The 16,422-nt window shown below is 41.9% G+C and overlaps 1 protein-coding gene across 2 annotated transcripts in view; it reads right to left on the bottom strand.

Moving 5' to 3' along the window:
- dpp10 (dipeptidyl peptidase like 10) overlaps positions 1-16,422 on the bottom strand; it is a 148,282-nt gene that overhangs the window by 41,855 nt on the left and 90,005 nt on the right. For both annotated transcript variants that reach the window (XM_040201505.2, XM_040201506.2), the window contains exon 3: positions 13,843-13,938. In XM_040201505.2, coding sequence (XP_040057439.1) covers positions 13,843-13,938 — 96 coding nt within the window. The remainder of the gene's footprint in view (positions 1-13,842; positions 13,939-16,422) is intronic.

Genomic DNA, 16,422 nt, shown 5'->3' with positions numbered 1-16,422 from the left:
GTTTGTGTGCACCGTGCAGGTTTGACATTCCCAGTATTAACATAGTTCAGTGCTGCTTCATTGACACCAATAGTGCACTGGGAAAAGAAAACGGGCTAAAACACAGTGCCACTATTGCCCAGGTGTTTGTTTGCATGTAGTGTTTCATTAACCTTGTCTATCAGTGCTAATACAGTATTTCATTTCATTTCTCCATTTCTGGGTGTGTGGAAAGAGGGTGGACCACCGGGGGCCTTCTCTGGGCCTTTTCTTCTGTGCACTCCCACCACATTTCTGACACCACTGGACTGAGATGGAAATGCAGTGTGGGAATCATTTTCCATTAAGCAACGGTCGGTCACACTACTGCTGCAGGGAATGGAGGCCCATAAAATATGAAATAATTCTCCATCCATCTTCAAACCGCTTATCCTTCATACAGGGGGGGCTGGAGCCTAACCCAGCCAACTTCAGGCGAGAGACGGGGTTCACCCTGGACTGGTCGCCAGCCAATCGCAGGGCTACACAGAGACATACAATCACACTCACATTCACACACCTACAGGGAATTTACAGTCCCCAATCAACCTGATCCCCGGAGCATGTCTGTGGACTGTGGGAGGAAGCCAGAGTACCCGGAGAGAACCCACGCAGACACGGGGAGAACATGCAGACTCCACACAGAAAGGCCACTGGGCGGAGTGGAACCCAGGACCTTCTTGCTGTGAGGCGACAGTGCTAACCACCACGCCACCATGCGAGAAAAAGAGATCCACCATCCTGCAACATCTGCAGAATAGGTCATTTTTTCCCAAAACCTGCTCTCCTTTCGCTTTGCTTTTCCTCCTGGTCATCATTCTCTATAAAATAATCAGCAAGAAAAGCAGGTGAAGATGACACGCTCTTCTCTTGACAATAGTGTAAGTGTTCCACCTCAGGGAAGCGGGCCTGCACCTGGTTGACACATTGTTCTGTGCAGCCAGTAGTTCTGCTCCAACCTGCAGTTTTCCCTGCGGTTCCAACAGGGACATTTCCATTACCTCAAGGCCTTTTATTACTAGGTCACCTTTCTGGAACTCTCCAAATGCAGTTATCCCATAATGGCTTTCCGGAAAGGCAAGCACAAGAATTTCAATACACAGGGTGTAAACGGTGTGTAAATGACAATAAAATCTTTGAATCTTGAATCTTGAATCTTTGAATCTTTTAATCTTTGATTCTAATGGGAAGAACGGTTTGTGCCAAATGCCAACGGCAAAAGGTTTCAACATAATGACATTCAACACTACACTTTTAGGTAACGACTCACACAAAATATTTCCAATTTGAATCAACACAGGGGGCTGCATGGTAGTGTGGCGTATGACACTGTTGCCCCCGGGTTCAATTCAGTTCTGACATTAAGTTTAACTGTCAAATACTATCAGACAATATTCAGTAAAATCTTGTAATGGACTTTGAGCATTAATGCTTTCTAACCACTAGTATGTGCCAGTAGATCACTGGAAATAAAGTGTAGAGGGTGGACTGTGCTTGTATTTCTCTCTTCTATTCTTGTGACAAAGCTCTTTAACACTTCATGTCATCATTCTCCCCATCTCACCCATTTATACACTGATGACAGGAGCTACCATTATAAGGAATTTGCGTCCGGTCTGCAACGTGAGCAGGCCCCTCTCTGGAGGTTCGTCGCTACAATAAATACCTTAACAAAAGGTATATTAAACAAAAATATTCAATGAAATAGATTCTCCATGTGGCCAAACTCAACAGTCTGGTGTTATCCAGTCTAGCTGCCTGATTTACCACAGAGAGACTCGATATTTGTGTCAGAGTTGCCCACATCTCTATAGGACACATATGAGAGATTAGTCATGAGTCTGCCACCCAGGAAACCTGTGTGGTTTAATACATGTCTTTCACTGCTTCATTTCAGCGAAATGAAAGAAACATTAGTCCACAACAAAAAATCGTAGTCGGAAGAATTTGATCAACCTTGTTAAGGTAGTTGAGTGCACAGCACCTCAGGCATGTTTCAAATGACAAACACAGATTAAATGGATCCCAGATCCATCTGTTTCTACTGTGTTTCTTGTTTAATTCATGTCAACATGCTGTATTTATTTTGTTATTATGGTACCTGGTCGTCCTTCTTGAGATCAAAATAATTGCCTCTGAGCCGTACAACGAATAAGAAAAGCTCTGTGTACTGAGTGTAATCTCTCAAATCTTTCCTGCACAGGAGCTACTTAGCTATTTTAGTGCATTGGGGGAACAGCAGGCTCTGTACAGCGGACGACTGAAGGCGGTATGAGCACTTGTTTTGTGTAGTTTTCTACTTGAATTGTACCCAAGGAATGCAAAAACCACTTCCTGAGATGGACAGGTGGCACCGGCACGCTTCACATACTCACTTTAATTGGTTCCCACTGTATCCTGTAGAAAGCACTAGGTTTTATTTACGTAAGTGTCGGAGGCGATTAAAGGTTCCTCAGACAAGCTGTTCAGTAAATAATGACTTATACCCCTTTCCCGCTCAAATTGAGGAAAATACAGTTCTTTTGAAAATGAGAAATCCCTCCTGAAAAGAGGTGAGGTGAGTCCTTTCCTGTTGCTTCCTGTTACGTTCAGCTCCACATGATGTCCCCAACATCAAATTTAGTGTGTCCAAACACGTGTTGTGTTTTCTACTGATTGGTTGATGGGCCTGTACAAGCCACATTACTGAATGTGTTAATCAAGGGGGGAGTTTCCCATTTATTTCATCATAGAAGGCATTTGACAACAAGGCCAATCAAGTGCTTCACATAAAACCATTAAAATCCTCCAAACAGACCAAGGAGCTTTACAGACAGTTAAGAACATTGATCTTAAAATTGAAACATAAAAGAAAAACAGTCATTAAAAAGAATCTGCTGTGTAGATTAAGAGTTTCTTTGAGAATTCGGAAAAGAAGATACAGTGAATTAAAGGCACCAGCCAATTGTAACCCAATAGTTACTAGGTCATGTGTATTTGTTGGGAACTATTATTATTTTTGGACACGTTCAGAGCAGTGAGATATACAGCAGCATGTGTGGGATTGAGTCGAAATAAACTGCAATATGTATGCTTGTGGTGATGAAGGAACACGGCAGCTGATGCAACAGTGTGGTTGACTGATCTGGATTCGGGGATATAATGGAGATACAGCAACTGAAACTGCAGATACACACATTACACAACATTTGTTAGTTGCAGCAATATATCATCGGATTTCGTCTTTTAATGGGATTTGTTGCCAATGAGAGAAGAGAATACCTTTTCAAAATGTGTCCCCATCAGCTGTCAGTCAGGCCATGATGTCAGAGGATGTGAAATGGTTAGGGACTGAGAAACTATACTGCCTCCTTTGTCCCAGGAAGTCTATATTTAAACCCGCCATGTTTAATTCATCGTTGAGCTTCGTCCTTTCACACCGGCCCTGTATCCCAGTCTAGAACATCAAATGAAGAGAGGACTTAATGAAGTGAAATGTCAGAGCCCTATGGCAGGGCGCTGCAGGTTATAGATGGGATATGAATGTCACTCCATAATGCATTGGCCCTTATGACCCAGGGGGGACAGCAGAGACCTGTGTGCAAAGTGCATCTCAACTACGACGACACTGCAAGCAGACACAACTGCTCCAGCCCTGCCAGGAGGTGCTTTGCTCTGTCCAATGACATTTTTTTAGGGCAGTGCTTGTTGTTCAAGTGATATTCGAATCACAATTCGAATATCTGATATGTCAACATCAGTCCTACTCAAGACCTTTTTTCTTATGACAAAAACATAAATTGCTGTTCATTTTTGTAAGTACTTCAGCAGGATTGAAAATTGCCTGAGCTGGATAATGAATCCATAATACGTTTTAATACATGAATATGAAACCCTAATTGGGTGTTCTAAAGGCTATCTTCTATCAATTTTGACTGAGCTAACCCAACAAATACCATAGAACTTTCTGAGAAGATTTCCAAGAGGGTAAGCATGCATGCCACTGTATGAACATACTGCAGGATTTGCAGGATGTGCCATTATATTGGCTCACCCAAATCTCTGTTAAATGGTTTTCATTGTTTGCTTTAATTAGATGTTATTGGTGTTCATTTCAATTAAATATGCTCAATTTCCAAGAGGATCCATAATCACAATCACAAAATAATATGCGTTCTGATGTGCTTCTTCCAAGGTTAACAATTACATAGTGTGTTACTTGGACAGTTCACCCCCCCAATTTGGGCTACTTATCAAACTACATTGTTTTGTCTCTTCGGCTGTCTGTCTTCTCTGCAATCTATTGGGACTACGTGGCAGTCAGCTAGTGGTGCCCAAAATGCCAAGAGGAATTACGTCTTAGAACTAAACTGTAATGGGTCTTTTCAGAAATAATAACCTTGTTACATATCTTAGTAGTAAAAACCTGTTCATCATTTTAGCTGTATACCGTTTTACTGTATACTGTTTTTACTGGAGCATGACATATGTCCAGGTAATGGAAAATATGGAATCATGCAGGATTGCACCATACTATACATTATAGAGTAATACAAGTAGGATTCACAACTGTTTCTACATGGATACCTGTTTATATTTGATTTAATTGTGAAACGTTTCTCCAATCCTCCCCGTGTTTTGTTTTACCTGAATGTACATGGTCAGTTCAGCAGTAAGATTATTTTGAGATGCTTCTGGAAAGGAAAACGTGCGAGGGTCCTTGAGCGTTTTGTTTTGTTGTTTAATTTATTTTCGTCCAACTCATTTGGATGCAAACTGTAATTCACTTTCAATTACGATGCACCTGCAATTTTGAACCCTTCTTGTCTTTCTCCTGTTGGTAGGGGGAAGAGACTCAGAATAAAGGAAAAATCAAAACCCAATATTCATTTGTGTTTGTGTTTTGACAACGTTTTATCTCATAATTTCGACCTTCTATCCCCTTTCTTCAGTCCGGAAATGGGCTTCTATAGTTGTCTGAATGCATCACTCCAGCCAATCCAAAGACGGGGTTTGTAACCAATCAGGTCCAGAGACCATGGTGACTGGCTCCGCCCCCTTACTGTCAAAAAGAAAAACAGCGCGCACTTAGAAAACACCTTCAAGCGCGAGCAGATTAGCCTCGGGAGCAAAGAAGTTCACGTTACGCGAGCGAGCAAACATCTCGCACGAGACAGACTTTTTGATTTGATTGGCCACCATATAAATTGTTGCAGAAGAACAATATGTACAACACAATTAACACACAGAGAAGCGTGTGGCCTCATAGATGCTGAGATTTGTCCAAAATCCCCTCTTTCCTTCCACCAACGAACTGTGTGGGAATGGACTGATTGGTTTTAACCCTCTGCACGTCTGCTGCTCAGATCCGCCAGCTCTTCTTCTTCATCCAATACATCACTGTCTTCCCCTGCAGGCAGGCACGAGCCAATCAATACCCTTGTTTGTTTTAATCCAACGAATGGCCTTTAACAATTATATGACTTGTCATGAAGTCAGACTGGCCGGCCAGCGTTTCTGAGATTGGAGTGAGACAAGGAGAAAAGATCTTTGCAATGAAACCTCTTTGATGTGACATGTCAAGTCTTGCCCAATTAGTGCAGAAGTCTTAATTTCTCTCCAATTTCTCATCCTCTCACTCCAAAGTTACCGCTGATACTGGATTATTATTATTACTGTACGCATTTCAACACGATCTATGATCTTAATCAGATCAGTTCAGTATTTTGGTTATATATACGTTATAAAAGCTTTCATTGTTGATGTGGTGTGGAGGCCAAACGTGGTTTGTCATAATGTGAAGTTTTTTAGTCAAATCTAAACTAATTTGTCTGATTGACCATTACTATAGATTACAATTAAATCACACTGAAACGTGATTTGAATTACATGTTGTTAAGTAACTAAAGTTACACAAGTATGTCAATGTCATGTAACTACGAGTTGAGGTTATTAATCAATAGTGCATTTAGGTATCACACGGGACATGAACAGCAGTCTCCTGGGTCAAAGTGGTTTTAGTTATATCAATCCAATCCAATCCCGTCCCTACGCAGCCTTTGTCTCTCCCTGTATGCATCGTAATTACTGTGGCCAGTAAAGGTCACTTCTTGTCAATAAATACTTAATCTGGCTTGAAAGGAGCACAGAATTTACCTGTGTTGTCTGACCTAAGGATCCCCCATGTTATATTGAATGGCTCAATTTGAATTGTCAAATTTACTTAGGACGGTTCCTAACTGAGTGAAATGACCCAGCAGTAGTGGAAGTGGCTGCCATGTTCAAATTCTCTAAATGCTAAGGAAAGGAGCTTCAATGCTTCCCCACTTAGCTCCTTTAACATAGGAACCACTGGACCTTCCTTTACAAAAGGAAAGGAGCTAATTCCGTCCCACAATTCCTTGCGGCGGCGATATTTAAATAGTGACGTATCATTTGGCCGTTCACGAGACGTTACGATCATGGCCAAGAAACGCAGATCAAGTACGTAACCGTTCATAACCGTTCATTCGTAAGCATTCATTCATCTGCTTACTGCTTGTTCCTCCTCACTGAGAGCAAAACACTCGACTAGATCACCACTCTTTGCTGTCCTGCTCCTAAATGGTGGAACGAGCTCTCTGAAGACATCAGGACCGCAGAGAGCCTTCACATCTTCAGACTAAAGACACACCTCTTCAGACTCTACCTCCACTAAAAGACTAACAAATTGTAGCACTTAAATTGTACTTATAACGGCTCTTATCTCTAGCAAGTTCTAAATTGGCTTATTTAATGAAGTTGCACTTTCTTGTCTTTCTTGTTGTTGTTGCTCCTCTGAGTTTGTATCCTTATGGTTGAATGCACTTATTGTAAGTCGCTTTGTATAAAAGCGTCAGCTAAATGACATGTAATGTAATGTATATGTGTGTCTTTATTATGGAGAAAAAAACGTTTTAAGCAAATGTCTTTAAATCAATAAAAATCAATCAAATATGAAGTTTGTAAGTCAAAATATATAAACTGCGAATAAATTATTATGAAACTCTAATTTTTGGCTGCAAAACAAAAACGTTTGCTTTGAGTGGTCAGAACTGTTCATTTACCATTTAAACTGTGTCTCCAGGACTCACTAACTACATAGATTTGTTAACTTAGTTAGTGGTATTATGTAGGTAGGGTGAGGCAAACGTTGTTAATACGTTTTTGATTAAATTATTACACTCATTACATTGATACTGTCACCTACGCTACCTAATAATTTACCTGTCTTAATTTATTTCAATACAGCCTGTGCAGTTTACTGTAACGTCCTTTTACCATTTGCATACATCGGAAATCTCTATCCAGTACGATGCACGTGAAGCCACGCAGGCTGCACGACATTTCCTGTCACTGACTTCAAGGGAAACATGAAGAACCTCAGGAACAAAAGCAGGGACAGAGTCAGGTGATGGAGAGATCCTCAGTGCAAACTGAAACGGCCAGACGTGCACTCGTGTCAATGAGCCAGTTAAATGTGTCATTAGTCTGCTTTTTATTTCGATGGCAGCAGTGCAATTACGCAACTGTCATGTCATTGTGCCATTATTTAACCAAATCAGGTCCCAGCATAAGGGGCGTACATTGTGAAACTGTGCCTATCTGAAGGTTCCGTCCGGATTGTTCTGTTTTGGAATTTCTTCTCTGTTTTTGGTTCGTTAAAATCCTACGATATACATGATGAGGCTTATAAGATGCACTTTAACAGCTGTGTCCATTACTGACCTCATTCCCCATCCTGCGGTATTTAATAGGATAGATCCCACTATCTGGCAGCTTGTTAGTGCTTGTCACTTACTAAAATAATGGACTGCCGTTGTTCAAAAGAACTGAAAATAACTTCCCTGGAAATCTTCCTTCCTTTCATCATATCCCCTCCCTGTGGAGTGCCCCCCCACACGATACCCAGTTGGAAGTAACTATTATCTAATACACAGGGATATAAGACATGATTCCATTTCAGAAAACGTCAGGGTATAGAATCTGATTGTTACAGCAGTTAGGTTATTGTTGCTGTGATGAGCTGTGTAACCCACATTCTTCTTTTTGGATCAGGGCATTATGGATGCTTGAGTTTATAATACACTATGTCCACCACCTATTATTGTATTCCATTATTATGAAAAGAGAAAAAGAAATGCCTTACGGATGTTTTTAAAATGCATTAAAGACATTACCTTTATATAAAGTGTCCTCTCTTGCACCTTGCTATGGTACCATGGTATCCTAGAAATATTTACGAAATTCGTAACTTTTCTGTTCCAGTCGCAAAGTCGCCAGTCAATGTCACAAGGCGGTCAATTAAATAAACAAGAAGTGGGATTCCCTACTTCACCACGGACTTCCTGTCTTGACATCAGTAGATATGGTCGGACTAACCATCTATTTGCTAGTTAAAACTGGTTGAAACAGCTTTGCTGGTGTGGCCCATCCTCCAACAATAAGTAGGCTTCACTTCTGACAATACGTCACTATCTTGGAGTGTTCCATTTATGTGCCATGTCAATGAGTTTACATTGACGTTGTTTCTGTGTTAACAAAGATTTTGCATGCAGATTCAAACAGGTTTAAGTCTGCATCACTGTTGGTATGAGATTGTCTTGGTTTGTGGGCTTATTGGAAATAATACAGTCGTGCTAATAATGGAAAACATCCATTGAACATGAAATGCTGCTCTTGTGGACTGACTATCATCCACTAAATAATCAAATGAACCTTGTGAACAGTATATATATATATATATATATATATATATATATATATATATATACAGGGTTTATTTCCTGTTTTATATTGTAGTTTCACTCATGTGTCCCTGGGTTAGCCTGACTTGGCTCCACAACTCGCACCCCCGACTCCAGTCCCAGCTCCCTGACCCCTAACCCCAAGTCCGGTTCCTGTCGCAGCTCCATGACTCAGGCCCTTGGCTCCACGACTCCCGCCCCCGTCTCCAGTTCCGGCTCCCTGACCCCAACTCCGGTTCCTGTTCCGGCTCCCCGCGGCCTGCCGCTAGCGCGCCTCGTGCCCGGCTCCCCAGAGTTCCCTGGGCTGCCCGACCCTCATCCCCTGGCCCTCTCCCTCCTGCCCCTTTGTCTGCTCTCTGCCTGTCCCGCCCGCCCTTTTTTGGGGTCTTAGGGCCGTCTGGAACTTGTCCCTGGGGAGGGTGTGCGTGTGGTTCCCGTGCCTGTGAGTCCCTGGTCCTGGTCCGTGTCTGCGTTTTTTCTCCTCGGTAGTTTTGGTTAAACTCTCCAAGGGAGTCCTGCTTCCTGCCACCCCGCCTCATGACATAGTGGAGGTTTTGCCCACTCAGATGGAGCACAAGCACAGTTTCTTTTGAAAATTCGACATGATGAGCGACAGAAGGCATAAAAGGAACAAACTCTCCCTTCTAATCAGTGCCCCTCACAGTTCGGAAAGATGCTAATGGACATGTCAGGAGCATCACAAACAGGATGCGCTAACAGCAGCTTAATGATGGAAGATGGAAAAAGTTTGAGATATGGAAGGCCTATTGACCTGTTGACAAATGAGGATGCTTTTCCCCCCCTCCCACAATATTTTGTCCATGAGAGGACAAACAGGAGTTACATTTACGCGTTCATCTGTCTCACAGCTGTCTGACTGCTTTCAGCTCTGCAGCTGTCGAGCAGTAGCATGCACCCATTAACAACCTTCCCGCCCTAACGGTCCTGTGGATGTGCAACACACATTTGGATGGCAGCAAAAGAAGAATTTAGCAAGTCTTCCCAGCACTGATGCTTTAGCGGCAGTTCCCAGCACAGCTTGTGAAGTCTCTAATGTTAATTAATGGGAGGGAGCAGAGCATGTGATTCCTAATTAACCCCTGAGAATGATGGTGCGAAGGCATGGAAGTGGAAAAGATAGTCTAAAAAAGAATGCAATTAGTTTTAAAGACTCCTTTTCTAACCGTCCATATGCAGCAAACCACTCTGCACATTGTTAGCAGCTGACAAGATGATGTCTGATGTTTTCGATCCACTGCCAACATGCTGACTGGCAGGGGAATATAGATTAATTGACATCATGACTCTAATTGGGTAAATGAAAAAAAATCCAGGTGGGTTGAACGCTAACCAAGCTCAACGGCGGAGTGACGGGTCATCCGGTGAAGAAAACCAGTCTGTTTGAAACCTGACCACCATCTGTCACCACATGTTCCTCAAGAAATATGTCTAATGCTAATGGCCTCCTAACATTCACAGCACGTTACCAGGTGGGGGCACAGACTGCGTTAATGATGTGGAGCCCCCCCAGAAACAATTTAATGGCAATACGGAACTCCAAAAGTGTTGTATCCTATGCACGCCTTGTTTTCAAGTTTTTCTAGTGCAAAACAGATGAATATGATCTTCAAAATGGTCTCCAAGCAGCAAATCAAAGACACGCTTTACTACCACAGAGGTGTGGTAGGTCCAGCTAGGCACTTACAAAAGAAAGGGGAACTTTTAGCTCATGGAATTTACTAGGTAATTTTAAATGTATTAAGAAAACCAGAACAGTGGCTTTTCTGGGGGCATTGCTGGTTGGAAAGGCAATAGTTTAAGTAGTAGTTTTTCTTATACTGCACCGACTCCACCAACGACTTCAATCCCCGGCAACACAGCAGCCATGTTCTCCTCAAGAAACACACTGACAGAAAGAGATTAGTTTGCTTTGTACCTCCATGTGCAAGCTGTCCGTTCGGACACCCCTGAGATACCTTCAAGCGTACAGCTTCAGTTGGAGTGAGTGAGCGCATCCACACGGCGCCAAACTGCAGCTTGGGTCACAGCCAGTTCATTGGCAGTCTGGCCGAGAGATTCACACCACATGCCACATTCTTGATTCAGAATAAAAGGAGTGGATGGGAAACAATGACTATCCAGATACTGCCCACAGTGAAAGTAATGGGATGTGTCAGTTCCAAGGTGGCTCATCTGAGTGGAACATCTGTGGCAAAGAATGTGACGATGTCAAATTCTTTGTCTCTAATAGCAATACAGGTGAGCTTCAGGGAGCAAAATTCTCATTTCCTGTTCTGCTGCAGACCTGCTCAGGTAGGTACAAGGGTCAAAATGCCCTCAAAATACTAAAATGAGCTCACCATAGAATTCCATATATTTCTGTGTGATATAAAGTACCAGTCAAAGGTTTGGACACACTTTCTCATTTAATGAGAAAGTGTGTCCAAAAAGTGCGAGTGTGTGCGCGCGCACGTTTGGCTTTGTGTGTGTCCATCGGGGCTGAGCTCCATGGAGAGCTGTAAACGCGCAACCATATCGAGTCGGATAATATATGCCTTAAGGGTATAAGATATATATGGAAGATATTTTGTTTGTTTTAATAAGAGAACAAGGCACAGGATAGGAAAGGGAACCTTGAATCACTTGTGATCTGGCGCTCTATAGAAAATGAAACCTTAAAGATCTTCTGTGGAGGTGGGGGTGCTACTTGGGGGGCCGGGGCACCACATGGAAGGATACATTTATATTTATAGTTGCAATACATCTCCTACAGACAAAAAAGGGTGTTTTTCTTCTCTATTGGGAGTGACAACACTCAACTAAGTTCATCGGCTATTGAAGTATTTTTCACTGGATATATTGTGTTTGAAATTAATGTCTTAGAAGGAAAAATAACCAACTGTCTATTGAGTGAACAATTTCTGTCTCTGGGCTTAAGTGTGCCAACTGGTGTGTTATTTGCTGCTGCCTCGGCCAATGTGGACACAATGTGATGCCCTTCTCCCAGCCGACTGTTGATGACAGGCTGAGGGGGCCCAGCCTGCGTGGGGAGACGACAACAATACTGATGGAAACGTGCAGCAGCAGCTAAATGTCACTTTCTCAATCACGTGCACTGGTGTGAAAAACACACATGCACACATACACACACACACACACACACACACACACACACACACACACACACACACACAGATTTGCACTCACAACAGCTGAAGAAAACCCTGTATTGCATTTCTTGCACATGTTACCGACATTAACCAGATGTTAGATCTTCATCGATAACAGACACATCCACATCGGAAGGAGAATTCATTTCATGCAACGCTGCAGAAATGTCAGCTCTCGTCCCAAATCATAACTTAACAGCATCCGTGGTGCGAATGATTTAATGGTCCAGTCAGCAGATGCTAATTAACCAGTCCAAACTACAGGTAATTTGGGGGTTATAGTCGTCATCATCATCATCTAGTTTAAGAGGTGAGGCACAATGACTTGTGACAAAGTGATGTAATTTCCTAAGAGATTAAGATGTACATGATGGATCACAGTGCACTGAACAGAAAATGTATTGTCAATGTATAGTGTCAATTTTTATAATGATTGTGGAGACCCATCCATCTGAAACGTTCTAATTTAACGTATGAATTGGACCTCAGATATTTATACACCCTGTGATCCGTTCATTTGTTATGGACTAAGGAAAAAATAAAAGAACTTGATCTTAGGAGCTAGATTCAATTGCCAATAAGTATGAGGTTGCTGCTCGTCTGTTTTTCTCAGAATTACTTAATTAATTAATTAATGTTTTTGTTTACCTCACTTAATGAAACTCACATTATTTGCATTTGAATACTCATTAGATCACGCAGCATAACTGTTCAGAGAATCTACTGCAGACACAAATGGTTTCAACATTCAAGCCCTAACCTCCGACTTTTACTTAGGAAAAAGAAATCTCATTTTTGCTCCATTTCTGTTCCAAATCCTTGTGATCAATCTTTCTTCCCTGGCCCATCTGTCTGTTATCTTCTCCCATTTGTCTGTGGTGTATTTTGCCCCATCCATCCACAAACCCCCCTATAAAGCTGACTTTTCTGGCCGTCTCATCGCACAACATCGGCGCTCCCTCTTTCCAGCCTGAGGTCCGCTCGGGGAATGAGATGATGCCGCCAAAGATAGTGGAAATGTCTCCCAGGAATGAAATATTGATAGACGGAAAGGCCACGCCTTTTGCCCTTGAACCTGCGGGCACGGAACGAGAGGCACGCAGTCGATGAGCAACGGAGAGGAAAGCCTAAACAAACACACTAATCCTGAGGAAAAGAGCCAGACAGAGAGCGATGCCAACGCCACAGTCCTGTCCAGCCTTTTCCCTCGGAGGTGTCGTTATCTTCTTCCTCCCCCTCAGCCAACTACTATCAGATTCTCTTGCACTTCACTTGATGCAGTTTATTTCCAGACCAAAGGCTTCCAGGCTTAACATATGATCCCCATCTGGCAAATAAGGGAATCAATAGAATGTAAATAAGGCGAGGGGAAATGAATCCCAACGTCTGCATTTGCAAAGCAGCAAGCAGCGTGAGGCCCGGATGAAACATGCCAGCCTTGTTTAGAATGAACTGTCGGCTTGCTGTTGTAGCATGCCTCGATTGCAAACATGGCATCCCTCTGTGCTGTTGTTTGCTTTTGCACAGAGTACTCAGAACTCACCGAGATGGTGTTTGCATCAATTATGGTCAAGGTGTGTTTTGTATAGAAAGCAATGTGAAGGCGGGGACGGGTGGTGTAGTCAGTTTATCAGGTCACTCAAGCCGTTACATAACTCCACCGTAATAACGCCTGTGCCACATGTGTCGTTCCATGGCACATGCCGATGGCAGCTTCATCTGCCTTGAGAAAACAATGAAGCCTCATTGGAACCAAATCCAAATGTCTTCATATCAAATCTCCACCATGCCAGAGACTAAATACAAAAATATATTGTGTGTTTCAGTTCCCACTTGTTTTCATCCATGGCTGAAGGTATCAACAGGGACACCCTGGATTCTAGCCGGAGTGAATATCATTGATTACTTACCATTGATCCATTTGGCCTCCGGGTCATGGACCGTGAAGTCAGGTTTGAAAAGATCCTCGACAGACAGTTTGGTGTTGCTTCCAGCTTGGCTGTCAGCTGCAAAAACAAGCCATTCATTGTTAAGGCCTGCATTTTGTCTAAGATATGTATACCACATTTGTGGTATAAATGGTTTCGTTTTAATGAAGTGAATGAGATCACACTGCAAACCATTTTAAACCTGAAAAGTCAGACCGTCATTAAAAAGGACCTGGAACCTGAACCTGTATCAATTTCCTTTTTTCTGTTTACCTGTCGATCACCAACCACCTCTGTTCAGACCTTTGACCTTTGCTTGTTAACTCATGCATCTTCATTACAAGAAATCACTGAACTGTTTTAGTGTTCTCCGTTCATCAGCATTCGGGTAATTTCCCCTTGTAGGCTTGCTCACCAGCTTGGCACATAAAGCTCCATTAATCAATATGTTTTATAGCAACAATGAATCAAATGTCATGACACGGGTCCCTTAGACTGACGAACCCACAGAGAAATAGCTTGTATGCTGCACCAACTTTTTCAGCTTTTTCTTTTGGTTTGACTTGCATCTTTACAGTTCAGTTTTTCTCACACAGCGTTTTTAATTGAATAAGCTTTTGCGAACCCACTGTACGCGACACTTACAAAGTAATCAACTAGCTAACATCTTGCTTTAAACGTCTTGCAAATTTCTGGGGATTTGTCTCATATGTTGGTGGAGAACAGAGCTGAGCAAAAAGGAACATAAACAGTGGACTTGCATGGGACTTATAACTTAAATAAGTATCCCATAAGGCCCAAAATGTGAGTGATGGGGATTTAAGATTTTGGTTAAAAGGATAAAAATAGCAGTATAAAAAAAGACCAATCAAATGCTTAATAAATTGTTTAAAATGTTTTGCAAATACTATGAGGGGCTGTTTAGGACTTAACTATTGTGACACTCTCACGTACTAATGAAACACTCTCGTGCACAATACTGAGACACGTACATAAATACTCTGTAAACCTGTTCATGCGCATATATAAAATATTATACATACTCATCTGAAACACATACATATGAGAAACACACGCATACATATATAGAGAAATGCTCTTACATGAACTAGTGAGATTACGCATGTGAAGCACTTATGTATACGGATCTAAACTTTTCTCATATCCAATTGGTTAAGTCCTAAACGACCCCTCATAAAATACCGTTGAGGTGTTCAGTGTCAGATTTGCGTAAAGCTACGTAGACACCCAAAACATTACTGGAAATGAAAAAGGTGCATCCGTAACAATATTCTTTTCACAGAATGGCATTTCACATGTCCATTAGAACGCAATTACTGTGCTAAAAATTAGTTTTTAAATTAGTCTTTATGTTTTTCTTTTCATTTTTAATTATGAAATGTTACTCCTTCAACAAGAAGAGAATGTGCCAAATGACAGCTCCTCCTGAATAGTACAGCTGCTGATTGTGAGCAGAATTGCAGGGCCATGTCATTTTGAATGTCAGCCACATCGGCCTCACTTGATGATTCCACACACATGTTTGTTTATGGAGGCAATGAAAGTCTAACCAACCGTGGAATACACATGGGGAGAGTGTGCTGCATGGGCAGTGGATTGTGATGCTTTTTCATCTGTGAAACATTGGGCCTTTTCTTTCATTATTATGGAGGCAGGGATACAGTTTATAAAAGTATTGAAAAGATGGAAAGGATTACACCACTGTGTGATATAGAGAGGTCCAAGGACTGATGGGATCTCACATACCCCAACTCAGTTTTGAGTAGTGGGGGTAAATTCGATCAAGCAGGCCATAAACCTGGATTCCGTATAAGGACCTGGTCCTCAAATATCCTATTTTGCTAGTTGTCATTTTCGCTTTTTACAACAAGTCAACAGAAGTTACCGTAGTTGGACTACAGAGTGAGGTAGCAATGCCATATTTATGGTCTACTTTACTCTAAAGGCAGCCATAAATTACTAAACTAAATGCCCTGCAATGAAGAAGACTTAAAACCATTCAGACCATTAACTCATGTTGACAATGTTAACGTACTATTACCAATACTATACCTACTATGCCAGAGGAGTCCCCTCCAGATGGCAATTTGAAAGAATGCACTTTAAAGACACTTTTTTTCACAACTGGATGTTGCAGTCTGATTGTACTGAGCTTCATCCTGTCTTGTTACTTTTGGTTCAAAAACCATGATGGCAATGGCTTAAAATCAAGATGGCAACAGTCAAAATTCCAAATTTGGGGCTTCAAAACTGTTTTCCGCAAACCAATGGTTGTGACTGTGACCACATTTAGTTTTTTCATAATGTCTGACAGTGGGCACTGCAGGTGAAACATTTAAAACATTTAAATGTATTGCAAGATGCGGTGTCACTTACGTTTGACACATTATTGCTTTTAACCGGTTTAAAAACGACACGTCCTGCAAACACTGAGCAACATTAGTATTCATTTGGAGTTGTGTTTTGAATAACCAAACATGTAGGTCCAAAGTTTGCTCTCCTTTTGTGTCTGTTGGTAAAGCTCAGGTAGAGTGGGATAAT

Source organism: Gasterosteus aculeatus, chromosome 16, assembly GCF_964276395.1.
Source record: "Gasterosteus aculeatus chromosome 16, fGasAcu3.hap1.1, whole genome shotgun sequence".
Classification (NCBI taxonomy): Eukaryota; Metazoa; Chordata; class Actinopteri; order Perciformes; family Gasterosteidae; genus Gasterosteus; species Gasterosteus aculeatus.
Note: the sequence above shows the minus strand (reverse complement) of the source record. Positions and strands in the feature narration are given on the sequence as shown.